This window comes from Fusarium coffeatum (assembly GCF_003316985.1).
Source record: "Fusarium coffeatum strain FIESC_28 chromosome Unknown BRIP53273_contig_221, whole genome shotgun sequence".
NCBI lineage: Eukaryota > Fungi > Ascomycota > Sordariomycetes > Hypocreales > Nectriaceae > Fusarium > Fusarium coffeatum.
In genome coordinates, this window is record NW_022158014.1 from 22,177 (window position 1) to 47,665 (window position 25,489).

At 48.7% G+C, this 25,489-nt stretch overlaps 10 protein-coding genes across 10 annotated transcripts; 6 read left to right on the forward strand and 4 right to left on the reverse strand.

The window, feature by feature from the left end:
• Window positions 1-116: 116 nt before the first annotated feature.
• On the reverse strand, window positions 117-1,047 carry FIESC28_09008 (uncharacterized protein; the record flags this gene model as incomplete). Its single annotated transcript, XM_031163145.1, has 5 exons — window positions 117-127; window positions 229-563; window positions 621-694; window positions 850-902; window positions 996-1,047. 5 exons carry the CDS (start codon window positions 1,045-1,047, stop codon window positions 117-119), a joined length of 525 nt encoding a protein of 174 aa, XP_031012723.1.
• A 1,067-nt stretch (window positions 1,048-2,114) lies between these two features.
• Window positions 2,115-4,081, forward strand: FIESC28_09009 (uncharacterized protein; the record flags this gene model as incomplete). The annotated part of the gene is made up of 3 exons (XM_031163146.1): window positions 2,115-2,261; window positions 2,400-3,179; window positions 3,233-4,081. 3 exons carry the CDS (start codon window positions 2,115-2,117, stop codon window positions 4,079-4,081), a joined length of 1,776 nt encoding a protein of 591 aa, XP_031012724.1.
• A 1,762-nt stretch (window positions 4,082-5,843) lies between these two features.
• Window positions 5,844-6,884, forward strand: FIESC28_09010 (uncharacterized protein; the record flags this gene model as incomplete). Its single annotated transcript, XM_031163147.1, has 1 exon — window positions 5,844-6,884. One exon carries the CDS (start codon window positions 5,844-5,846, stop codon window positions 6,882-6,884), a length of 1,041 nt encoding a protein of 346 aa, XP_031012725.1.
• A 342-nt stretch (window positions 6,885-7,226) lies between these two features.
• Window positions 7,227-8,893, reverse strand: FIESC28_09011 (uncharacterized protein; the record flags this gene model as incomplete). The annotated part of the gene is made up of 3 exons (XM_031163148.1): window positions 7,227-7,274; window positions 7,325-7,919; window positions 8,097-8,893. 3 exons carry the CDS (start codon window positions 8,891-8,893, stop codon window positions 7,227-7,229), a joined length of 1,440 nt encoding a protein of 479 aa, XP_031012726.1.
• Window positions 8,894-9,969: 1,076 nt separating this feature from the next.
• Window positions 9,970-10,677, forward strand: FIESC28_09012 (uncharacterized protein; the record flags this gene model as incomplete). The annotated part of the gene is made up of 3 exons (XM_031163149.1): window positions 9,970-10,281; window positions 10,334-10,348; window positions 10,399-10,677. 3 exons carry the CDS (start codon window positions 9,970-9,972, stop codon window positions 10,675-10,677), a joined length of 606 nt encoding a protein of 201 aa, XP_031012727.1.
• A 366-nt stretch (window positions 10,678-11,043) lies between these two features.
• FIESC28_09013 (uncharacterized protein) lies at window positions 11,044-13,379 on the reverse strand (the record flags this gene model as incomplete). The annotated part of the gene is made up of 7 exons (XM_031163150.1): window positions 11,044-11,743; window positions 11,795-11,986; window positions 12,040-12,436; window positions 12,486-12,588; window positions 12,638-12,719; window positions 12,799-13,018; window positions 13,352-13,379. The coding sequence occupies 7 exons, from the start codon at window positions 13,377-13,379 to the stop codon at window positions 11,044-11,046; spliced, it is 1,722 nt and encodes a 573-aa protein (XP_031012728.1).
• Window positions 13,380-14,617: 1,238 nt separating this feature from the next.
• FIESC28_09014 (uncharacterized protein) lies at window positions 14,618-16,267 on the forward strand (the record flags this gene model as incomplete). The annotated part of the gene is made up of 2 exons (XM_031163151.1): window positions 14,618-14,813; window positions 14,865-16,267. 2 exons carry the CDS (start codon window positions 14,618-14,620, stop codon window positions 16,265-16,267), a joined length of 1,599 nt encoding a protein of 532 aa, XP_031012729.1.
• A 929-nt stretch (window positions 16,268-17,196) lies between these two features.
• FIESC28_09015 (uncharacterized protein) lies at window positions 17,197-18,590 on the forward strand (the record flags this gene model as incomplete). Its single annotated transcript, XM_031163152.1, has 3 exons — window positions 17,197-17,575; window positions 17,628-17,797; window positions 17,862-18,590. The coding sequence occupies 3 exons, from the start codon at window positions 17,197-17,199 to the stop codon at window positions 18,588-18,590; spliced, it is 1,278 nt and encodes a 425-aa protein (XP_031012730.1).
• Window positions 18,591-19,419: 829 nt separating this feature from the next.
• On the forward strand, window positions 19,420-20,331 carry FIESC28_09016 (uncharacterized protein; the record flags this gene model as incomplete). The annotated part of the gene is made up of 3 exons (XM_031163153.1): window positions 19,420-19,482; window positions 19,547-19,992; window positions 20,043-20,331. 3 exons carry the CDS (start codon window positions 19,420-19,422, stop codon window positions 20,329-20,331), a joined length of 798 nt encoding a protein of 265 aa, XP_031012731.1.
• Window positions 20,332-20,826: 495 nt separating this feature from the next.
• On the reverse strand, window positions 20,827-25,375 carry FIESC28_09017 (uncharacterized protein; the record flags this gene model as incomplete). Its single annotated transcript, XM_031163154.1, has 2 exons — window positions 20,827-25,079; window positions 25,324-25,375. 2 exons carry the CDS (start codon window positions 25,373-25,375, stop codon window positions 20,827-20,829), a joined length of 4,305 nt encoding a protein of 1,434 aa, XP_031012732.1.
• Window positions 25,376-25,489: the final 114 nt, after the last annotated feature.

Genomic DNA, 25,489 nt, shown 5'->3' on the forward strand with positions numbered 1-25,489 from the left:
CCATCACTGTCAACGTCCACACAGTCCTTATAAGGACGATGGACATCGAGTCCATAGCAACGTTCAACGTTTATACCACAACCCTCTGCACACCCCATCCTGTCATGAATGCTCGTTTAGAACTGGTCTGTCGTATTATTAGCATTGATTCATCGACCGCTCCCAATATCATCAAGTAAACACATGATAGCGCCCCTTCAGACATGGGGATGATTCCAGATAACATACCAACAGTCATGCTCATGCTGATATCGGTAGACTCCACCATCTTGGTGAACTCCTCAAAGCTAATCTTGCCATCCCCGTCGAGATCGGCCTCCATGATGGTCTTATCAACGATTTGCTGCAGCTGCTGGTCCTTAAGGTTGCTGCCAACCATCATCTTTAGGACGATGAAAAGCTCTCCGTTGCTGATGTAGCCGTCGCGGTCAATATCGTAAACCTTGAAGGCGAAGTGAAGCTTCTGCTCCTTGTTTCCCTTGCTGCTGAATGCCGAAAGACCTGTAACGAATTCTTGGAAATCGACATCACCGCCACCATCCTCGTCGAAGATGGCGATCATTCTGGGAGGAAGCTAGGTTAGCTTGTTGTAGATTGCGAGAAAGGTGTGGCGGACGAACCGTGTTGCCAGAGGGTTGGAAGAGATCTGGGGAAGACTGAGGAATTCATCGCGCTCGATCGTACCGGAGTTATCCTATAAAGAAGAGACAAGTTAGTCGTTTGCGCTCGTTCAATGCAGAAGTCCTATGCCCCAGCTTTGCGCATCGTTCGCCACCATGCTCATGAGCATGAATATGACCGATATCTCCAAGCTCCATCATGAACCAAAAAGTCGGGAAGCTCGCGCACCTTGTCCAATTTCATGAATCGCTTTCGCAGACGATCAACTTCCTCTCTGTCGACTAGATATCTCACATCTCAGCATATGATATCACACTAAAAGACCCCTCCCCCAACCGTGCGTTGAGGTCAGTTCCCGGGCAGGGTTTCCTCACAGTTGGATCCTTGGACGAGGTTGTCCAGGACTGCGCTGGTAGTGTTGCCCATTTTGGCAACGTGAAGTGAGTTCGAGGGGCGAAGAAGAAAATGTTTGTATCGGTCGAGTTCGAGTTATGTCGTCGGGGTAATCGATATAAGCTGTCCTGTTATGTTGAATTAATACCAAGTTTGGTGATAAGGCTGAATTGGAAGTCTCACTGTCACTGTCACTGTTCAGCCGCTACCCAAGTTTAGGTAAGGTAATTCTAGACCGACCTATCTGATGCTCTGCTCTTCTGCGCAAAGGGGCAGGTGCGCAGAGGGGTAATTACCTAGCGGGGCGGGGGGAGCGACTAGGCCTCCAGCTCAGCTTCCATGATTTTACGGTGACCTTAAAGCATGCCGTTTTGATATTGGTGATACGGTCAGCAATCAGATTAAATCATTGTTTGATGGGTGCAAGACAATACAATTTCGAGATCAAAGAGTATCTCGATTTTGGGTCACGGGAAGCTACATAAGCAATTAAGAGTGTTTTTAATTGTTGTATTTGCGCAGAAAAAACAAGCACTTATACTCATCACCGTTTTACTCAACTCCGTTTTATACGCAGTCGTCTGGTCAGCAAACAAGCATTCTTTGTTTGCAGCGCTTGCATCCACTGGAAGTGTGCGCTTTCGGGTAGCTAGCACCACTGGAAAGCACCTATCCAACAGCGCAGAACATGCACTGCCGTCTGTTACGGTGACTGTAGGCTGCCCCAAAAAATAAGGAGGCATTGGTCCAAGCGTCTCAAGTACTCTTCACGCAGAAAAGTGCTGTAAAGTGACCTCGACCCCTCCCGATTGCACACCGTCATCAAACTCAGTTGTCCCGCTCTGCCAGCCAAATGCACTCTCCCTTGCCAAAAACTCCGTGCAGCGAAAAAACTTTGCGCGCCAAAACAAATCCCCAACGTCACCCCATCGAGCCCGACTACGCTGCCATCGAAAACAGGCTATAATACCACCTTTTGCATCGAGTTTTGGCACGATTTCAACTTAATAGACCCCGTTTTATGACTTGATCGCTTTTTTTTGCGGTTTTTCCGCCGCCTGACCGCCCTTCTCTCGACCTCCCTTTAACCCCCTGCCAACATGTCATCACGCAAGGTTCGCGTCAAGAAGTTGAACGTCAAGACGACGCTTCCAGTCCTCCGCGAAGACCAAATCGATCCCAACGAGTACGAAGCCCTTACAACTGATAATCAAATCGCTACCGGTGTCGAACAGGCTGAGGAAAACGTGAGTTCTTTCTTCGTGTCATGATATCACGTGTTTCCTCACGTGATATGGCTTATTGGGCTCTTTTGATTGGATGGTACTATCATCCAATCAGAGACCACCATACTCCACCTGGGCCTCAACTAACACTTACAATAGGAATACCATCTTCAGACTATCCTCAAGGAGGCAGGAACCAGCAATGATCAAGAGATTCCTGTCCCTCCACCTCAGGAGAGCGACATCAACTATGATGACCTCTACCCTGTTCCCTTCCATAAACCCTCCTCTTACATTCGCTTCTCACAAACAGTGGAAGAGTGCATAACATGTCTCTATGATATGACCACAGAGGACGATGAGTTCCTCAAGCAGTACAACAGTAAACCGCCTGCTGCTGGGGTCCTCTCTGAAGATGACTTTGAGCGTATCATGGAGGTGTTTGAAGACACTGCCACGGAACAAACTCCTTTCGCAGCAGTGGACAACACCGTTGCTGCGTATGATATGATGTTGCCAGGTCTTACCCACATTAACCAATCGGTCTCGGCAGATGTTTTGCAACATGCGAAACCTGTGTACGAGTACTGGAAGTCAAGGCGGCAGGAAGCTGGGAACAAGCCATTGCATCCCAGCCTCAAGTTTGAGACGCACCAGGAGACTGACGACACAGACCCCTTCGTCTGTTTCAGACGACGTGAGGCTCGTCAAACTCGAAAAACCAGAGCTCGTGACAACAAGATTGCAGAAACCCTCAAGAAGTTGCGACGTGAACTTGAGGATGGTCGGCAATTGGTTCTTTTGGCGTATGAACGTGAAATGGTAAAACGAGAACTCATGTCCATGGATCGTGCCATCTTTGAGGAAAGGGCAAGACTCAAAGATACCAAGCTTCGGCTGGGGATCAAAGGCGAGGACGAGGATCTCGTCAACCAAAAGGTATGTTTCCGCGTATTTGAGTCAATCCCACTTGGTACTGACGCGCATCACAGCCTCAAAAACGCAAGCCTGTGGAACCCCCTGTCGTGCGACAACCGACTGGTGCTCATCTGCGGCAACCTGTACGGTCTGATGGTAGAACGCTCGATGCCGATCTCGTCTTGTTATCGGACAAGCTGGCCGAGAAGGAGACTGAACTGCGACTCGATATAGAAATGAAGGTTCAGAACCACCGAAAGTGGAACCAGAACCATATTGATCTCACTCGAGAACCACTGTCGCCGGTCAAGGAACAGGGCACAGAGCTCAAGTTCCGACAAGCCAAGACGCAGTATCTGATGACGCCTCCAGCGTCAACATCATCGGAGATGGAAGTAGACGAGATTTCGCCTGACGCTATGCAAGTCGACAGACGTGAACCGCCTGTCTTCCAGTTCACTGCTGGGTCAGTCGAGCAGTCGAAGGGTAGCCAGCCATCATTCCGTCGGCGCATTGGTCGTTTGAACCGATTGTGGATTGACCGAAGAGGTATGGTAACGCCGCCACGGGAACTTGGTGAAGATAGATCGGATAGGTGGAAGTATGACTCGGATTCCGACGACGATGAACCGCTTGTGTATGACGTGGATCCGTTCGATACTCGAGCACTCAAGTTTCGAGCGACGATTCCGCTAAACCCTTACATGTTTAGAGGACGTCCGGCAGTGCCACCAGAAGCTGTAGCAGCAGCGCAATCACAGGCGGGTAACCGAGTGTTGCCATCACCAGCGGCGGCGGCGGCGCATGCTCATGCTCAAGCACACGCAGCAGCAGCAGCACAGGCGCATCTAGCAGCGCAAGCGCAAGCCAAGGCGCAAGCGGTAGCACAGCAACAGGCTCAAGCAGCCCAAGCTATATCGTAAGCCAAGGGCGGGGAAGAGGATTGTATGACTATGGTGGATCTTTGTTTTATACCCATTATTGAAAGAACAGAGCGGCGGACCGTTGGGCATAGTCGACGAGTTCGACGGTCAACAAATATGTCGTGTATATTTAGTCGTTGACGAGGGCATTGCATGGAGTTCAGGAGCGGGTGGTCGGTATTCGGGCCTCAGCGTGGGAGAGCCTGTTTGGTGGCCCAGGCGAGAAAAATAAAAAAGAACAACGGTCAAATTACGACCGCAACAAGAACAGTCCCATGCTTATCATTCATCGTTCGTGACGTATATGTTCGTGATTGTAAGAGAAGAGGAAGCCGTCGTTGTGGTAGCGTGAGGTGGTCATGCGGATGACATGCTGTAGGCTGAGGGGAAGCTCTCTTGGATCGGGATATGATGTGCCGACTCAGCGAAGACAGGTTCTCGGCGTTTGTAGGAGGATAATAGTCTGACAAGCAGAACGAAGGTGTACGATCGTTGTATGTTGGCCGTAAGACCTGAAGCCGAAGAATCAAGGTGCGAGGTTATAAAAGGCGATCAAGCTTGGCCGAGAGGATTTGGCTGATATCATATTAGCATGGGTCTCGATGTTGTGCAAGAAAGGAGGAAACATTAGACAAAAAGAAGTATACCTGTCATAGCAGCGAGATTCGTGCATAGATCTTCTGGAAGCGAATTTAGAAGGCACAGAATACCTGGACCTGAAAGATCTTGTGCAGAATTGCGAGTGATGGAGGAGGCTTTGGAGTGGAGGGCGGGCTGCGGGTGAAGGAAAAGTGGCCGGCGAACCGGGCCTTGTGGATTTACACGAACAGTAGGTAAGCCACAACAGACGCTTTCTTTGACAGGTTGTGGCTAGTGAGACTAAATTAATAGAGGGAATGCAGAAAAAAAATCTCGGTATTTTTTATTTTCTGCATGATGATTCTGAAGCTTGTAATTACAGCCATGCTTCAGATATAGTATGAATTATCTCAGGAGAAACTTCTTTATCGTAGGTACTATCTTGAAACTGCTGACTGGACTTGTTAAAATAACAATATTTTCTCTGAACTTGAAAGAAAGAATTGTCTCTTTTCCAGTTGTCTTGAAGATCTACCTTCATGTATCTTTTTTCCAACCGTTCATGGTTTAGCTGGGGACCCTGAAATTCGCAAAATCGGAACCTCCCGCCCCCTCCTTCACTTTTACGTACAATTGCTCTACAGTGGGAAAGCGAAAGTGTGGCTGGTGATGACGCCTGTCGGACTTGCTATATCTAAGCGAGGCGAGGGGTTTGTAAAACCTGCTGCCCTTGTCGTCAGGGTACCATAATTAGTTACTAGGATATAGAAGAGACGAAATAATTTGGTCATTTCATGTCAGCTCAAACCAGACGTTAGGCTATTTAATTTTGGTGTTCTAATCCTTGGAGAACAATTTTCCCGACCCAGTAGAGTTGTAAGACGACCTTATAGAAAGAGAACCTGCCCCTCTATCGATTGGAGAGTCTATCGCATTCTTGATTTCAACGTCTAGTACTGGTAAATTAGACTTATTAACCTGACGTAGACTTTAGTATAACTACCGAACGGCTGTTTCGATTCTTCAAGCTTTGTAGACTATAATACATTGTCCCGTGCACATGCGACTCATCTGAACTTAGACCCTCATCGACGTCAACAGTATCATCTCGATAACCCCCACCTTTTCATCCCTCCATCTTCAACCTCACTTCCGACGCCTACACAGGTCATAATATAGCAAAATGGCCTTCGAGAAAAAGTCCTCCTATATAGCCCTCGGTTGCGAAGGCTCAGCCAACAAGCTAGGCATCGGCGTTATCCTTCATACTGCAACCGAGACCAAGATCCTCTCCAATCTCCGCGACACATTCGTTTCCCCGCCAGGAACAGGCTTCCTCCCCAAAGATACAGCCGCACACCACCGCGCTCACTTCGTCCGCCTCGTTCGTGAAGCCCTCGCCGAAGCGAAAATTACACCCGCAGATGTCGACTGTATTTGCTACACAAAGGGTCCCGGTATGGGTGCCCCGCTAAACTCGGTGGCTGTGGGCGCAAGAACGTTGAGTCTGCTCTGGGATAGACCACTCGTGGGCGTGAATCACTGCGTAGGACATATTGAGATGGGGCGATACATCACTGGTGCCGAAAACCCGGTTGTGCTGTACGTTTCGGGTGGTAACTCGCAGGTAATTGCGTATGCAGAGCAACGATACAGAATATTTGGCGAGACGCTCGACATAGCTGTTGGAAACTGCCTCGATCGATTCGCCCGTACTCTCCAGATAAGCAACGATCCCGCACCTGGATACAACATCGAACAGCTAGCCAAGAAGGGAAGCAAGCTGCTGGACCTCCCTTATGCTGTCAAGGGAATGGACTGCTCGTTTTCCGGCATTCTCGCATCTGCTGATGCACTTGCTGCGCAAATGAAAGCCGGCGCAGACTTCACACCCGAGGACTTGTGCTTCTCATTACAAGAGACGGTATTTGCTATGCTGGTCGAGATTACGGAGCGAGCTATGGCGCACGTTGGGTCTTCACAAGTTCTCATCGTGGGAGGAGTCGGCTGCAACGAGAGGTTACAGGAGATGATGGGTCACATGGCGCGCGAGCGAGGAGGATCTGTGTTTGCTACAGACGAGAGATTCTGTATCGATAACGGAATCATGATTGCCCACGCTGGACTGTTGGCATATGAGATGGGATTCAGAACGTCTTTGGAGGAGAGCACATGTACGCAAAGATTCAGGACCGACGAGGTTCTTATCGATTGGAGAGATTGATTCTCCTAAATAAAAATCGTGAACTATGTCTTATGTTCATTTGCAGGAGTTGAGTTGTGAAACATCTCGTTTCTCCTTATCGTGGTGTCATTATATGTTGACATGCCTCCTCTTGGCTCGTATCAGTCACTCGGTTCTCACTCGTCTCCTGCCCAGCTACAACCTAAGAGCCAAAAGCATCATCCTCGCCCATCTGTGGAGCATATTCCCTCATATATCTTTAATACATAGCAACCGTTCCAACATCACATCGTCGCTTTACCGACAGCACATCTAAATGCAGTAGTTGAAATTTATGCATCTGTCTCATACCCGTTCATCATGTTCGTCGTTCGTCGGCACTTAACCATCATCCGAAGATGTGGGCTTGTAGACGATTGTTGTGACATACTGCTTCAAGTAAGCATCATTCTTTTCACATTACACATGGTTTTACATACCTTATTTCTGTACCGTGTAGTAGCGGAAACAGCAAGAATGTTGTTCTTGATGCTACTGGTAGCAAGATGGTTCAATATTGTGTGGTTTGGCATGTTGAGAACACTGTTGTCGTCCTTCATAAGGGTCGCTGCATTTAGTATCGGCTTGCTCAGGAAGCCCGGTAAAGCAGGGGGGTTTGGTAGTCTCTCAATTGCGTTGACTGCATATTGGTACGCCTGCGAATCCTCAGCCTGGTCAAAGTCGATAAGGTACTTCGGAATCTGGTTGCGATAGGCTTCTGGAGGTGGCACGGTTTTGCCCTTTGGCTGAGATGGCGCCCTCGGAGATTGAGGAACCATCTCCTGAGTTGATGAGGATGCCTGCGCAGCAGCTTCGGCTTGAGCTTTGACATGATGAGCAACTGGGAGTGCGGGAAGGTGTTGTTTGTGGGCTTCATCGGGGCTGACTTCGATGTAGTTGACAAGATTGTTGCCAAAGTCCACAGTTGTGGGCAGATCAGGAGAAGTCTGCATGATACCGTCCACCAAGAAGCGGACATGATGAGTGCCTGGCAAAACATAGACTGTCGTCGAAAAGCAGCCAGGTCGGCCCTCACTAAGCCATACGTCAGCAACCGCATTTTTAGAAACACATCTTGACAACTCCTGGATCGCATGGGGGACGATCTTGTACAACGGCGATCCGAGACCACAAAGCAGCCACGGAAACACAGAGGTCGTGGTGATCGCCTCATGTCTCAGAGAAGATAACAAATAGCATCGTGTCACTTACATGGGATGTAGCCGTTGCTTGCGATTCCATTGAAAAATGGTACCTGTCACATAAATCTTGTCGCCTCCAGTAAGCCATTCCAGCCTGGTCTGAACAACAGGTCTCGTCTTGTCGACGCGCAGTTCCTCGCCATCCTCTTCGTCCACTGTTGTAGCGCTGAGGGCAGAGCTCTTGCGGGTGATTGCGTCTAACGAGTCCATGGGATCGACCTCTCCCGACTGATCCTCAGGTGCTAGAATGGGAGATCCCGGGGTATGGACCTCCTCGTCGATCGGCAGAGGTAAGCGAGGGGGCCGAGTCAGATACATGTCGGTAATACTGCTGTTGGGAATTAGTGCAGGGTCGTGGGTGTGAGCGGACTGGTGTGATCGCAAAGAAGAAGACTCGATAGGAACGTCGAGGGGCTTGGTCGGTTCATCGCGGTATTGAGGTTTCGACTCGACAGTTTTGGACTCGGGCGTAGCAGCAGCCTGCTTCTCAGCGATGGCTTTAGTATCAGAGGAGGAAGCAGTCTTGTGGACGGCCGTAAAGTTGCTATGTGGAGAGCCGCTAAGAGAAGACACTGCAGTGGGAGGCAGACTCTTTGGGCGATTGATCACAGTCGAGCCTTGAGCCTGCGCCATAGAAGGCTCTGGCGGCGCGGCAGAGCGATGCGTATGGCCGGTGATGATATTGCGGGCATCCTTGCGCAGATGATGGCGGGGAGATTCATGGCCATGGAGATGACCATGAGCCGAACCCGGAGTCGAAGCAGTCGGGGTTGTCGGCTTGGAGGACGAAGACGCGTTGTTACCCATATTTACTACCTCCTATCCCCTCGACGGGATGTCCTTGTGACTCTTTTAAAAGCGTTGAAGATCGTTGAGGTTGTGCCTGAGTTTCGGTTTAAGATGGTTGTTGGGGGGAAAACGTTCGGGCTGTCGGTATCTTATCGGGACAATGACACAAGCATGTCAAGGAAGAATTGAATGACGCAGTAAACTTGGTTGTCGAATAAGAAAAATAATGATTTGTTGGGAGATTCTGTACGTTGCGCACTCAGCGCCAATTGGGCGTCTGCGTCAGGGAAAATAGAGAGGTGGACGAGCAGGAAACGGCCTGACACGGCAGGGTTGGTGTGAGAATCCGGGGGACTTTGTGTAGCGTGATGGATGTGATGTGATGTGATGATAAATGATTCAGATGCAAAGCAATGTCCAAAAAGGCTGGAATGGTGTTGTTCGTTGCGACCAAAAAAAAAAGAGATATCGTTGATGTTGCTTCGTGATATGTCCCTGAGGCGTTTATTTCGGTTTAGTTGTCGCCTGCTATGTTTTGTTCGTCGTTGGTCGCGGGGGTGGAGATGTAGACTGTACTGTACAGTAGAGGGATTGTGAGCTGAAATGGATGAAGGGAAAGGGAAGTGAACGGGTGGGATGTTCTGAGTCGTGGTGGGGAGTTTGATAGATGACAGTCCAGAGGTACCTTTGCACACGCCTTATCCTGCCTAATCGTAAAGTCGCTCAACAGCTATTACTAACACAACCAGACAAGCTCTCATACCCATGAGTTCTCCACTCAATCTCGATAGACATGAGCTCTCATCCACAACAGCTCAAGGGAGCTTCTTTCTAACTTGGGAGACCTGACCTTTACTTTTACACATCTACAACCATAGATACTCACTAACTGTAAACAACATATTATACGCCGCTTGATTTTATCATCAATAGCTTAGCAGTTCCTTCCTTTAATCTCTTCTTGGTTCTCACTTTCACCTTATACCTACCTAATGATGTAATTATTCCTACCTCACTTACTTACTCCCTAGACAACCTCACCCATCTCAGTCTCATCTCATACCAAAACATCACAACTTCTCATCACCAACAACATGACCGAAAGTTCACTCCCAACTTCCACAGTCGTGGCAGCAACACACGCTGAACAAGTCTCGCCGACAATTTCCCCCTTCATACTCGCCTTCGATATCATCGTCGCCATCTTTACCTGGCTCTTCTCATTCAACTGGTCCGGGTTCTTCTTACGCATCTTTGCTATCGTCAGCTTCCCTTTTCGTCTTATTTTGTTTCCGTTGTCTATAGTGGCGAATATCCTTCTTGTCATTTTCGCACCTGTCATCCATCTGTTTTCCTACGCGGCAGCTTGCGTGCGTTCTGTTTGGGCATTCTTGGCTGGCTTAGAGGTATGTTGACGACTCAGAATCTGATATGAGATAACTAGCTAACATTTCATAGCCATTGTATACCTTTGTACGTATAACGAACCTCCCGAGGATATTCCTATTCTAACATTATTCTAGTTCGGTGCAGCAGCTGGCGTTGGCATCATAGCTGGCATCACTATAGCCATCTTCTCATCTGTCATCACATCTTACCTCGGAATGCAGAAAGATGACTACGCCGTGAAGCGATCAGGCTCCAAGGAAAGTCTACTCGAAACAAGCAGTCGAAGAGACTCTTTATCTTCAGACACAGACCTTGGATGGCAATGGCTGGACTCATCCAGCTCAAGGCGCCGACCAACAAGCGGTTTACTCTCACAAACGATTCACGAGGAGGACGATGATTCAGAATATTGATCGTATATGAGCGCTATGGTATACAAAGTCTCCATCACGAGCTTCCTAGTCTAGGGATGATTTCATATCTCGTGTGTTTGTTAAAATCAGAGGATAAAAATGTTAGGACCCTCTGGGGGGTGCATCTCTCATGATGCCGCTTCACTTAAATGCTGGACACCTGGCTTCGTCAGATATATTCTCTCTCGTTCCATTCCGTTGCGCCATGTTCCGCTATGCCCGAAACGACATGTGATTAGAATCTTGCTTATTCCCCTATGAAACGCCGTACGGTAATTCTGATCCTGGTTGTGACCCTGGTCGTCGTTCTTGCTCCTTTGCCCTTCTGTATCCGTTATCAGCCAAGGACATCGTTTGCTGAAGATTCTATCTTCGATATCCGTTGTGATCAGGTCTGTCGCGGTCTCTTGATCGATCATGTCTGGGTGATCTGCTGCGGCTCATGGTGCCACGGTCCCTGTCGTAGCGGCGGTCCTCTCTACTATTGCGGCGCCGGCGGTCGTCCCTGGGAGGTTGGCGGTCATCTCGTGGTGGTGGGCGGTCGTCCCTCCGTCGACCTGGATCATCCCGATTATAGGCGGGAATGTACGTGTCGACATCCGGTCCTCTTGGCCCTGGTGGCCCTCTGCCCCTGGGGGGTCCTCGTTCTCGGAAGTCCGCATCGTCGTTGTTGGGAGGTGGTCGTGGGGGCAGTCCAGCGCCGCCTCGCTCTCGTTGCCAAGCAGGACGGCGGTCATCAGGTCCGTTGCGGTATCTTCCTCCATTCACGCCGTTGCGGCCATTGCCGTAAGGCTCGTTGCTATTAAAACCTGCTGTAGCGCCGTTTGCATCAGGACCAACGCCGACAGTTCCACCCTTGGGAGCTGGAGGCAGAGCGACCTTGCGATCATGGAACTTTCTACGGTCCAACTCGTGACTCTCTTCGTAGATGGGGATCTCGTGAGGTTCAAGAGGCAGAGGCTGCATCTTGAACCAAGGGTGTTGCAATGCATCCACTGCGTTGATTCGTGTCCGCCAGTCAAGTCTGAGAAGCTCTTTGAGTAATGAGACTGCCCCTGAGCCGTATCTGAAACCGATGTTAACACTGAGAAATAACACGGCATTGGACGCAACTTACTGTCTGAAACGGTTCTCGAGGTTGCCTGATCGTGGTCGAGGATTCAAGTGCTCACCACCAGGGAGTGTTTTCCATCTGGGCATGTTTTCTTCGTTGGGAGAGCCCATCAGGTCCCAGATGATATCCAGTTGCGCAGCATCACTCTCGCCTGCCAAGATGGGCTTTCCATGTAGCATTTCGCCAAAAACGCAGCTGCGTCACTTATTAGAATCTGTAAAGCATCATGATTCCCAGACTGTGCTTACCCTACGCCCCAAACGTCTATAGCGGGGGTGTACTGCCGCAATTGCAGCAAAAGCTCGGGCGGCCGGTACCATCTGGTTACGACCAGGCCGGTGTAGTCCCGCTTTCCTTCGCCCATGGCGACTCCGGGTTGTGGTGTCTGCCCGTCGTAATGCCGGGCAAGACCGAAATCGGCAATCTGGAGGATACCTTTGTTGTTGATCAGCAGATTCGCCGCTTTCATATCGCGGTGAAGGATCCGACTGTCATGCAGGTATCTAAGGCCCTCTAGTAGCTGCAACATGTAGCATTTGATCTGAGGTTCTTTGAACTGGACTGATGGGTTGTCGAGAAGACCGGACAGATCGTGATCCATGTAGGGAGTAGCCATGTATACAATAGGCTTTTTGCGCTTATCGGCTGAATGGGTGGTTAGGTTAGATCGATAAAGGGAGTCAAATCGACTTACTCGCTCTGGTAGGGTGTTCGATAGCCATATCCTCTAGTCGCAGAATGTTCTTGTGTGACAAAAGCTTAAGAAGCTTGATCTCGCGAAGAGCGGTAATGGGGAACTTGGCTAGGTCAGTGTGGCTCTCTTGACAGGGTGGTACAAAGACATACGCCATCCTTCTCATGATGCATGATAATCTTCTTCAAAGCGACGAGGGCGCCAGTTCTGCGCAGCCGAGCACGGTGAACCTCACTAGACAGTTGTTAGTATAAACGATCGAATTTCGTTGTTGTAGCAATCGGCGGGGCATGCGGCGATCGTGGAATCGTACCCAAAGGTTCCCTCTCCCAGCTTGCCCAACAGCTCATAGTCAGAAATGCGCGAGCAGCCCTTGAAACTTGATCGTGGCCTTAAATGGTTCAGGGCAAAAGTTCGAGGCGAAGTGCCATCAGGCGTTGTGTCTGATAATTTCTCCATCTCGTCGAGTCGAAGGGGGTGCGCGATGTTGGAGTTGAAGTCAAGTCGGCTCGAGAGGTTGACGATGCGCGCGTCTAGAGATTGAGGCTAGGAGGGTTCTTTTAAAGGAATCGCATCGCTTTTAAATCGTGAAGCCTCTGGGGAAAATCGAGAGGATTTTGAAGTTTTGGGATTAATATTTGATGAAAAGTCGAACAATTGGCGCTGACGGGGTTTTGAATAAGGAGAGGGAGGGCGTTTTTAATTATGGATGTTTGTCGGTTGATTGTTGAATGCACTGTCAATAAAGTACAAGGCGCCCAGAGACTTAGAGAGAGGCGCACGAAGGCGGTCAAGTTGAACGAGTGGCAGAATAATCAAGAATGGTCTAGCGTTTGCAAGGTAATGGGCTTTTCAAGAATACGTACCTGCAAACCCTTGCACAGCTGGATCCATTTTGGCCATTTTCCAGGTTCTGATGATCGCCATTATCAAGATTCTCTCTCTTTTTTAGCGATTGTCTTGCAGTAGGGGACCATTTGCGATCGTTGGTGTGTACGTCACATGCAGTCACTCAGGCAAATACTTTGTTATTTGTCTCTACCCAAATGATTCCTGATTCTTTTCTTCTATGACCGGCACCTAATCAGAGTATTGGGCACTGAGCCTCTATCACATGTACCTAGCCGGGCTCTTGTTAATGGGTAAATTAGGTCTGACGTAGGTTTTAGTGTTTGGTTTGTAGGCTGCAGACAGCCTAAAAAAAGACCAAGCGTCCAACGGAACTCCCCCCGTAATCGGACATGTTTGACGGGCAGTGACAGCTACAGGCCAAACCCAAGAGTGTGAGAGATCCAATAGGAAGAATCCACTTTGTTCTAGCCTTTCTAGCCATTGTGGTGGAAGAAAAAAGACGGGAGCTGACCGCACGTCCACTCAGTCAGTAATCATTATTCATTCTCCCCGCGTCTTGGAGATTGTTTCTGGGGTAAAAGGATGGAGGACAGAGTAGAGTGATATAGTTCTACTTGGGTGCATTTGAGTATGCTGAGTAGAGTATATTGATAATGAGAAAGTGATCTAATCTAAGCATATAATACTCATCTCCAGTCTTGTTCACCGTCTTGTCAAAATCTCATTGATCACCTGCCAACTACTTCAACCTCAACGCCAAGACAAGAGATAGTAACCATTGTAAGAACATTGTATAGTCATTCTTGGTCCTTGAACAATTACTACCTCCAATTTGATACGACCTTGATTTTTCACACCAATAATTTTCCTTCTCTAATATTTTTAGGCTATCGCATATTTGGCAATCTACACCATCTAACTCGCCAGTCCCCGCGAGATATCGAGTTTCTGTTACCCCTTCATAACCTCCAAAGGATCCACTTGATGCCTTCGTCTTTGTCCACAAGGTTTTCCCCCTTCTGCTTTAATTAAATCACATGGACGTTGCATCTGTCGTAAATAAAACTCTCCTCTTCTCTCCTCATCTTCTCGATCGTGAATCGTTGTTCTTTAACCGTCAGTCTTTTGTGAACCATCTACTGCTTGACGATTGACTAGTAGCTTATCATTGCTCTTATCTACACTTCATCTACGACATATTCACCGTCCTCAACCAATCAATAGACTGCCGAGTCTGCCTCACTTCTATCCATCTCTAATACATTCGTATCACTCTCAAAATGAGCAGAGAAGGCTCACCCCCTCCATCCACTGTGGTGGTCCCCGAGACCAGTTACCCAGAATCTCGGGTCTTGATCATCGGTACTGGTGGAACAATCTGTATGCAACAAGGTCCAGATGGTCTTCAGCCTACCGACAACTTCTTGGAGAATGCAATGGCTCCTCGTCCATCATTCAATGACTTCTCAAACCCTGGTACTTGGTGGTAGTCTTTCTCAGTTACTTGCATATACTGACATATCACAGGCACACTCCCCGCTGTTCGTGATGGAGAAAAGATCCAGATTGACAGTCTTCGCACTCCTGCTACAGCATACAACCGTCATGTCCGCTACGGTATTATCGAGTTCAGTCCTCTGCTTGACTCGAGCTCTATCTCTGCACACGACTGGGATGCTATGGCTTCGTGTGTTGAAGAGAATTACCACTTATTCGATGGTTTCGTCATTCTCCACGGAACAGACTCTCTCGCTTACACGGCCTCTGCACTCTCTTTCATGATGGAGAACTTGGGAAAGCCTGTTATTCTCACCGGATCTCAAGCGCCCATCTTTGCTCTTCAATCCGATGGTGTGGATAATCTTCTCGGCTCACTTATCATCGCTGGAACATTCACTATCCCCGAAGTCTGCCTCTTCTTCCACCACCGTTTGTACCGCGGTAACCGCAGTGCAAAGGTTTCTGCGACTGAGTTCGAGGCGTTCGCCAGTCCTAACAGCGAACCCATCGCCAAGGTCAATGGCCTTGGTATCAGTGTCAATTGGCCTCTTGTCCTTCGCCCTACCTCGATCGCCAAGTTCCATGTTACAAAGGGTCTTGACACTACTCACGTCGCCTGTTTGCGTGTGTTCCCTGGTATCAAGCCCGAGATGATTGACGCCGTTCTTCATCTGCCCGATATTCGTGGTCTGATTCTCGAGACATTTGGAATGGGTAACATCCCTGGTGGCGCCGATGGTCGTCTTACACAGATCATCAAGGCTGCCGTCGAACGAGGCATTGTCGTTGTCAACGTCAGTCAATGTGTTAACGGGTTTGTTTCTCCTGTATATGCTCCAGGCACAGTTCTTGGCCGTGCAGGTGTCATCTTCGGTCTCGATCTCACTGCCGAGGCAGCTCTTACCAAAGTATCATACCTCCTCGCCAAACCCGATCTATCAACCAAAGAAATTCAGGAGCAGCTCTCTCGGTCACTACGCGGAGAGATGACAGAGATTGCCCACCAGAGCTTCTCCCACCCCTCAGGCACACTCGACTTCGCCGCATCTCACCTTACCCCAAGCGAAACAGCTTTCTCCGCACTCGGATATGCCATCGAGAACGGCGAGCTCAAACTCGTCAAAGAGCTTCTGAAGGGCGAAGGCGCGCAGTTGCTTAAGCAAAAGGACTACGCGGGCAACACTGCAGTGCATCTTGCGGCAGTGGCTGGCAACACCGAGATCCTTCTGGAGCTGTTGCAACAGGGCGCAAGTGTGCACGAACGTAACAAGGCGAACCACTCGCCTCTATTTGTCGCTGTCAAGTCAGGCCAAGAACCTTGTGCGCAGCTGCTGCGCATTGCAGGCGCGCACTTGGCGGTGGAGGAGAGAGAGACGATGCCTGGGTACGTGACACCCAAGTACAGCCACTTTGGCAAGCATGGCCTGTGATCACATCAGATCATGTTTCTTTCCCCGGTTATGTTTTGTTTTTGTTGTTCATGGGTCGGTTTCTTATGGTAGAACTTTTGGGGCGAGCCAGGATATGATAAAAGGAGAGATGGATATAAGCGAAGGTTTGCTTACAGTTGTTGATAATGTGCTACGCTACGTGCTCACGGCGCCTTGGGCTTGGGGTATACTTAGGATGGGTTCAAAAATTAGATGAGATATTGAATTATGAATACGGATTTTGTCATAATCGAAATTCAATCGCTTCAGTAGATCGTTGAAGTAAGTGGCTTGTTAATTCTCCGATGCAACATTCAATCAATGCTCCGATATGAAACATTCTATCTTTTTGTCAATTCATACGATGACATTCGAATGATCCAAGGATCAATACCACAGCACAAGGTAGTCATCGGCCAAGTCCTACTCGAACCCATGAACCGACGTTGAATTTCTCTGACTAACAGGCACAAACCTTATAGGCCTTTTACCCAAAAGGTTCCCACTCTATACCAACTCGGGCCTCTGAGAGGGCAATTGATCATCATATGGTCCCTGATCAACTCAAACAATTCAACAACCGCCAAGTGAATTCCAGCTTCTCCGCGGGAATCCTATAAAGAGAATGCGCCCACCGTCAATTCAATGGCATGAGTTTGAGTTAAGAAAGGAGAGAGAGAGGGAGAGGGAGGGGGAAATATGACGGCCCTTCGTGGGTCGAGTCGAGTCGTGAGCCGAAATGCCGATTGCGCGACGTCACGTAACGAGACTATTTCTTTAGTAAATTCAAACCTTTTACCTTTTATTTCCAGTTTATTTAAATAACTTGATTTCTGGCGTGTGATGCCATGGAAACGCAATAACGCTACATTGTTTCTAGACTCTTAGGTGTCAACGCTCTTCCAACTCACATCTTCTTCTTCCTCATCATGAGTCTCCCGACGCCCCCAGACCCAGACTCCAGCGAAATCGCATATTCAGGTACCGAAATAGAACCTGAAGCGGCTCCTACGAATCCGCAAGAACTCAAACACAGCCAATACGAAAAGAATCGACGAGGATGGCGCAGAATTGTTGTCAATTTTGGCCCTTCGTGGTTCACTGTTACTATGGGAACTGGCATCACGTCTATTCTGCTGCATAATTTGCCTTACCATGGACGATGGCTATTTTACATATCTGTTATAATATTCTGTCTGAATATTGCCATTTTCACACTATTTAGTTGTATATCTATCGTGAGATATACATATTTCAGAGGAACATGGTCTTCCACTTTACGACATCCTGCGCAGGCCGTCTTCTTGGGTAAGTATTTACTATAACCAATTGATATGATCTCAAACTAATCTTCAATTAGGAACAATCCCTGTTGGACTCGCTACTATAATCAACATGATAGTCTTTGTATGCGTCCCGGCCTGGGGCGACAAAGCAGCGCATCTTGCCTGGGCTCTTTGGTGGATAGATATCGTCATGGCAGTATCATGCAACCTCTACATTCCCCATTGTATCATGCGCACAGAGGGTGTAAGTCATCTTTCCCCAGTTCTTGTCTCTGTATGACCTCTAAATACTGATACTATGACCTAAGATCACACTCAACCAAGTGACTCCATCATGGCTCTTTCCCGTCATCGCCGACATCGTCGCTTCTGGCTCAGGAGCCATAGTCGCTAATGTTCTTCCCAACGACCAACACGCTATATGGACTGTTATAGTCAGCTATGTCCTTTGGGGAACCAGTGTGCCTACGGCAATTCTCATCATGGCAATGTACTACAACCGTCTCATGATTCACGATATTATCCCGAGTCAAGCCGCCGTTACATCTTTTATCACCATCGGACCTCTCGGCCAAGGCGCAGCAGCCATTCAGCTCCTCGGCAAAGTTGCTCTAAAAGTCTTTGAAAGGAACGATTTTATACCAATGGCTCCCATTGCTGGTCAATTCTTCTATTTAACCGGCATCCTCACAGCCCTCATCATGTGGGGATTCGCAATAGTATGGCTATTCTTTGCTTTCGCCACTATTGTCAGGCGCGACTTCAAATTTAACATCTCTTGGTGGGCGTTTACTTTCCCTCTTGGAGTTTTTACAGTTGCTACCACGACTTTGGCACAGGAGCTTCCTTCACGGTTCTTCAAGGTCTTAGGAACTATATTTTCGGTTGTTGAGACTCTACTATGGATTATGGTAGCTTGTGGAACTATAAAGGCAAGCCTTAACGGTGAGCTTTTCCAGCCACCACCTCTAGAGCCTTGGGAGAAGAAGGAAAAGAAAGATGCTGAAGAAAAGAATATTGAAGATTCTCCAGCTTAGACGGACTAGGGTAATTCTGTACATATTAAAAGCACATGCACATACAATTTTATGAGACCATAGATTATACATTTCGACGCGCCTGCTTCTGCTATTGCTTAACTCAGATACTGTAAAAGAACTTGAATAACTCTTTTTTAAGATTAAGATTATGTTGACAACGTTGAAACCAGTAATACAGCGTTGCAATCGATATCTGATAACGACCCGGAGCGGGGCCGATTCATACGGAGGGCAGAACGGTAAAGCCTCCGGGATGGCCCATATTTCCCGTTGGTCAATTTGAGGGTTCAAGATATTCGCCGTAGCACAAATCGAATCACCAATTGAGTGCCACTCCAAAGTCGATTCTCAATTGATCTCATGAAATGCAAGCATCACAGTTCACAACGTACAGGTACAGACCTGAGCCGTCACCCAACCGCGCTATCAATCCAATTGGTCCAAGCTCCCTCTAGCTCTTTCACAGTGATTAAAACCCCTAATCAAGCTCCAGCTCCAGGGCCCTTCCCCGCTGAAACCCTCACTGAGCTTAGCTCCATCGCCTGCCAAAGAAGGAATTCGAATCTCGACCTCATCATTTCTCCACAGTCAAGTCGCCTGTACCTTTAGCTAGCACCCCTGTTCCATGCATGTGTCGCCTCCAGATCCATTGCCATATCCGTATGTTGGCTGAGGCCAGATTGTCACACCCACAGTTGGAACCTGTTTCCCCCCATATTCCATCATCTCCACTAGCTTCTCTTTTCCCTCCTTCCTCTTCCTCTTCTTCCTTTCTTCTTTCTCCCCTCATCTCCTCCCCTCCCCGTCTGCTCAGGTTATATCGAAAATGTTCTTCAAGGCTTCTCTTCTTGCCCTCGCGGCATCTCAAATCTTCGGCGCCGTCGCCCAGGTACGTGTCGCGCGATCAGCTCAGCTCCAATCGCACCGGAAAGCTAACATTCCTCTCTCTGCAGGACGCCCCTGATGCCAATGCCGTTCCCAAGGCTCCCCTCAAGGCCGAGATCAAGACTACTTTCCCCGAAACCGACATTCTCGGCGTGAAGCTTGTCAACGGTCGCCCTACCAAGGCTGTTATCGAGGTCACCAACCAGGACGCCAACCCTATCCAGGTCGCTTTCGTCTCTGGTTCCCTCAACACCCTTAAGGAGCTCCCTGAGGACAGCCCCAGCTACGTCAGCATTGTCCGCAACTTGACTGCCGTTCAGTACAACATTGAGGTCCCCGCCGGCGAGAAGAAGGAGCTTCCCTTCTCTTTTGCTCAGGACATGCAGCCTCAAGATGTTCGCATTCAGCTCAAGGCTCTCGTCTCTGACTCTACCGGCCACCTCCACGAGGTCCTGGTCCACAACGGCTCTGCCTCTATCGTTGAGGCTCCCACCAGCTTCCTCGACCCCCAGATGTACGTTTTCACCTAATTATGTCTCATCAGCAAGCTAACCACACATCCAGCATCTTCCTCTACCTCTTCCTCTCTGCTGCTTTCGCCGGTACTCTCTACTTTGTCTACAAGACCTGGATCGAGGCCCTTTTCCCTCAAGCCAAGCGCCCCCGCACCACTAAGAAGACCAAGAAGATCGTCGAGGTTGCCGAGCCTCTCTCCGGCTCCGAGGCCGTCCCCGTTGCTGTCGTCTCTGACAAGGACTACGATGAGAGCTGGATTCCCGACCACCACATCAACCGCCCCGTTGCCCGACGCGTCAAGTCTAGCGCCAGCGCCAAGGCTAAGCGAGTCGAGTAAAGAAGTGAAGCATCTTCTTCCAACGCATTGCGCTCTAATGCGCGTGTGTTGTGTAATGAAACCATGTATTGAGTTTCAAGGGACGGGATGGCAAATGTCTGTGTAGGCTGGAATCATGGTATGGACCATGAGAGATGATCCAACGGGTCACATAACCAGATGACAGGCCAAAAGCCTCTGCTGTATACTACATGTACTACAAGGAACATCGAATAAATGATAATGATGTTTTTGCGTGTTTATGATGCACTTAGTTTTCACTGATGAGGTTTGCATGACGCTCGGTATCTATCGTCTAGTAGCACAAGGGAAATCGCAAAAGCTTGGTACAGCCAGTATCATAGAATGCTATGTCGTATGCTAAATCGAGAGTATTCCTGCGCTCATTGCACTATAACTCTTTCCCTAAAGTTCTCCCACAATTCTTAACGTACATCAAGCCCATGCCATAACATAGTCCTAAACTCAAGTAGGTACCCCTCATCACATTCGTGTCTAGCTCGCAGAGCCGTTCCTCTCATCAGCTGCCTCCGCCGCCAGATAACTCATGACTGCATTCTCCTGAAGTCGGGTATCTTTCTCAGGTTCTTTGTCTCCATGAGCAACATGTCCGAAGAGGCATTCCCATAAATCGTTCTCTCCTACATTCTCGCCTGCCGATTTGTCCTTGCTCATCAAGCGGGAAAGAGACGCTTGCTCAAGCTCGAGTGTGTTGGCCGCTTCGATATTGGCATCGAGCAGTTCCGGGGTCGACTCCTTCGATTTGCCTTTATTGCCACGACCCATGTGTTCCATTCGCCTCTGTACTGAGAGGTTGTAAATTGACTCCTCAACTGTGCCAGATACCAGGTAAAGCCACACTGTTGTCTCGTGCATTTGACCAATTCGGTTCACACGTGCAATGGCCTGAAGCTCAAGCGCCGTATTGAGGAGAGGCTCGCAAAGAAAGACGTGACTTGCGTTGACGAGGTTGAGGCCACTGGAGTGGGCTCTGGCATGGAGGAGGAAGCACTCGACTGAGGCATCCTCTTTGAAACGTTTGATGCCTCCCGAGTCGTCAATGGACGTATGCCCAATACCAAATCGCGAGAAAGCATTCTTCAGAATCTCTAGAAATCCCTTGTACTGGGAAAAGACAATTGATTTCGCTCCAGGATCTGATTCTCGTAGCCACATTAGATGTTTAACAAGTGTATCGACTTTGGTAGTGAAAGACGGCCCATCCAACTCAATGTTCTGGATCTCAGCTAGCTTGTCTGAATTAAATTCAGAGTAAATTCCCGTCTTCTTCAGCACTCCGGTCAAGTTTTGTTGCGGGCTCTTTTCGGTGTCATCATGTGCCTGATCCGGATTGTCACTGTGGACTTGGAGCTGCTGTGGGCTGAAGGTGATATCGTGTAGGTTAGAAGTCTTCAGCTCTTTCTTGCATACGGGACAGTTATGATGCGCTTTGAACCATAACATCATGCATTCTTTGCAGAATTGATGGCCACATACGGTCAGGACACCAACCGTAAACGGAGTCTGACAGATAACACACATCCGTGGCTCGCTGGATTTGTTGCCTGTTTCCTTGAGATGAAGGAGATATCTGTGCTTGGCTTCCGCTGCAGAAAGCTTCTGGCGAAGTGTATCCTCACTTGTCTGCATCTGCTTTTCAACTTTGGGGGTTGTAGAGCCCTCGTAAGGGAGAACACTGTCAGAAACTACTTGCAGTTGGCGGTAATACTCCAACCGTTGGTTCATAATAGTCGTGAAATTGTCGATCTCGGCTTCGAGAGCTAGCTTGCTCTGTGCGTTTAGATTTGCCTGAGTCGCTTTGAGCTGTTGATCTACGATCCTGCGCTCCATGCTGTCTCGTTTTGTATCTTTGGAGAGTTTTGAGGTCAAAGTCCTGAATTCGCTTATGACCTTTCTCATTGATGTCGTTCTTGGTTTTGTCTGGTTTCGCAATGTCATAAGCTCGATCAGCTTCTCTGGAGCAGGCCCCTCGCCATTTGCTGCTAATCTCAACGAGGTCTTGGTCTCATGTGAGATCAGCTCGTTGTTTTGTCCAGTGAGGGCGTCCTGGCGATCGGTGACGGCCGCTCTGAGAGCTTGAACATAGACCATAAGTTCGTCCTGGATCCTGGCTGATTCGCCATATTCTTCTCCAGTTGTCTCATCGTCGCCTTCTTCATCAACCAGGGGTTTTAAGAGGAGCCCAACAATATGTTCCCTCCACTCGTCGATCAAATTGGCTTGATCGTTGAGTTCACCATACAATGCCTCCAAATCGTCCAGAATGGGACCACTTTCGATGCCTCGTACTTCGCTCAGCGTGAGTTCCGGAATTTCGACAAAAGATTGATCAGATGCTTTTTGTGCTAGCTTCGCCATAGGCCGGGTTGCTTTGCGGTGAGGATCGCGTAGAATCTCTCTTCGGATGACTTTCGCTTCTTCATATCCATCCTCCTCGAGCTTCTTTATCCGATGAAAACCTTCGGAATCTGGCTCAGTCATTTCTGGGTTCTCTCGGATTTGGAAATGAGCATTCGCGCAGAAAAAGACGGCTTTATGATCAATTTCCAATGCTGATCGAAGTTGTCGTCGACTTTCAGTCAACTGACCTTTGCCCTCGAGTTCAGTCTCATCGTCAGAATCAATATCAAGCTCATCGCTATTGGCGCTCTTGGTCTTTCCGCCTGGTTGGGCTTTGAGTAGATTTTCAATTTCAGCTCGGGCATCGGAAACGAGCTTTCGGGTCTGCTCTCGAACTGATGTCCAAATTTCCAAGGCCTCTTTCACTCGTGGGCTGTTTTCGTACAATTGGCCTCGTGTAAGTCGACTTGACAAGTAAGCTCTTTCGTCCGTTCGAATTGCGGTGTGGCTCTGTTCAATCATTGCATCCAGAACTTCATCGACAGTCCTCATAGGACGATTCTTGCTGGAACCAAGTGCTCGGCGATTAGAGCTCCCAATCTCAGGGTGAAGTGCCGTCTGTCTTAGTCGCACCAACCAACTTTTCATTTCTTCTTTATAATCATCCGGTTCCCAATCATCTACAAGCGGTGATCCGTCAAGGCTTAATTCGCAGGCTTCCGCCATCTGTCGGTAGAGAGATTGGTAGTGTTGTTCTTCGACAGCTGTAAAGGGCATGCTGATCACGTAACGCTTCTGCGCGGGTATAAGTAACTCATCTCTGACCATTGACTTTGTGTGCCGGAGAGTGATGCTTCTGAATAGACTCTGGAAGGAAGACTTAGGGAGGTCTCGCCAGATATTGGTGGAAGAGCAATGTGGCTCATATTGCAAGAAAAGTAGCAGGCCCTGGAGATCGTCGATGTGATCCTTTACGGGGGTACCGGTGATCCCCCAAGCGTTGACCCGAGGAATGACACGAGCGACTTTAGCCGCTTGGCTGTAACCGTTCTCAATCATCTGTGCTTCGTCCAGACAGACTCGCCACCACGCAATCTGGGTCAGGGGAGATGTTGGTCGGTGGTACACTCGTGCGTGTCGTCTCGAACGCTCAGGGGGCGCAGTTGCATAGTGGATCTCGGAGGACAATACCGAGTAAGTTGTAATGATTATATCATGGCCAGCGAGCTCATTGATGATACGTTCCTCATTCTCGTCGACAATCTTTTTTCGGCCTTCATAAACTTTGACACTCAGGCCAGGGGCATGGCGAGCAATCTCAGATGCCCACTGATCCTTCAACGATTCAGGGGTCACAATCAATGTAGCGCCGGTCGGCGTGAGTTTGGCTTCGGCCTCATAAGTGCTCTGGATCAGAGGTCGCGATCTTTCATGAAGCACGACTAAGCCAAGAATTTCCAGGGTCTTGCCTAAACCCATCTCTTCTGCTAGAATACCGCCTCTGATTGAGTTTTCCGCTTGTCGAAATAGTGTCAGATCCGTAGTCACAGTATGGAATGCTTCACTCAGATAGTATTCGTTCCCATTCAGGTCACTGAGCTTTTGGAAATCGTATGCCCTCTCCAGATCGCTGGGGGCATATGGTACGACGCCTCTGTCTGCTTCGGACCACTGTACGCCTTCGCGCTGTAGCAACCACTGCAATGACCTCTTTTGATATGGAAACAATTTCGAGTCCAGGGCATCGATTTGGATGGTTTCTGCTACTGTATCATCTTTCGGGGGTACGAAAGCAGCGTCGTAAAAGACCATAGGGGACCAGCGCGATCTGTCTGGATCCGTCAAGGCAGAACCACGTAATATAAAGTTGATGAACCTCTGACTCTGCTTGCGCTCTTCTAATGATCTCAAGTCTGAGTAGGGTGATGAAGATTCGGCCCAGTGAAAGTTGTACGAAAACGTCAGTTTAACCTGCTTTCCTCGCCACTCAAGTTTCATGTCTGTCGTTTGCCATATTGCATTAGGCTGGTGTGCTCGCTTATGGACTCGGTAGGAGTCAGTTAGGATCTTCAACTGGTTGTCTTCTTCCAGTCTCCGGAGATTGATGGTGGCGTTGATCGGGTCAACAGGGCAATCTTCAGTTGATGAAACATTGAGCGCAAGGGGCCGCACACGAACATCCATATAACGCTGGATGTCCTTGCAAGAAACTGTTTTCTGTGAAGACTCCGTGCACTGGCGAGTTACACTGAAAACAGCTTTTCCGACTAATAGAGAAGTGTCCAGCCTGCGACGCTTGGCAGGAGGCTCAGGAGCCTGCTGTAAAGATTCATTTGCAGAAGTGGCAAGATTTATGAGGCTTTCCACGAACTTAGCCGGGACTAGATCTATGTATGAGAGTGAGCGGTTGAATCCAAGAGTCTGAAAGAACACTATTATGGAATATCTGTCGTAAGAATGGTGAGAGTGCTTAATCATTCCACCAAGTTACTAGCCAGGAAAACCTTCTTCTTCCGCAAGAAAATTTGGACATAAGAAATGAGGATTCATCAAAAACTTCATCATTTATTTGAAATAGAGATGAAATATTCGTCTCTTACAGCGTCGAGAAATAAAGATATCTTGACTTACCACTGCTCCCAACTGCTAAGTAGTTGGGAGGTCGCTTGGTTCTTGGCGGCATGATTTGCTATTCTTTTCATCTAACACCGATGGGTTCTGGATGGAGGTAGTGTTATCGTAGAATCTGAAGATGGTAGAGATGGCAGGTTTTGTTTCATGTGTTGTAGGAGGGAGA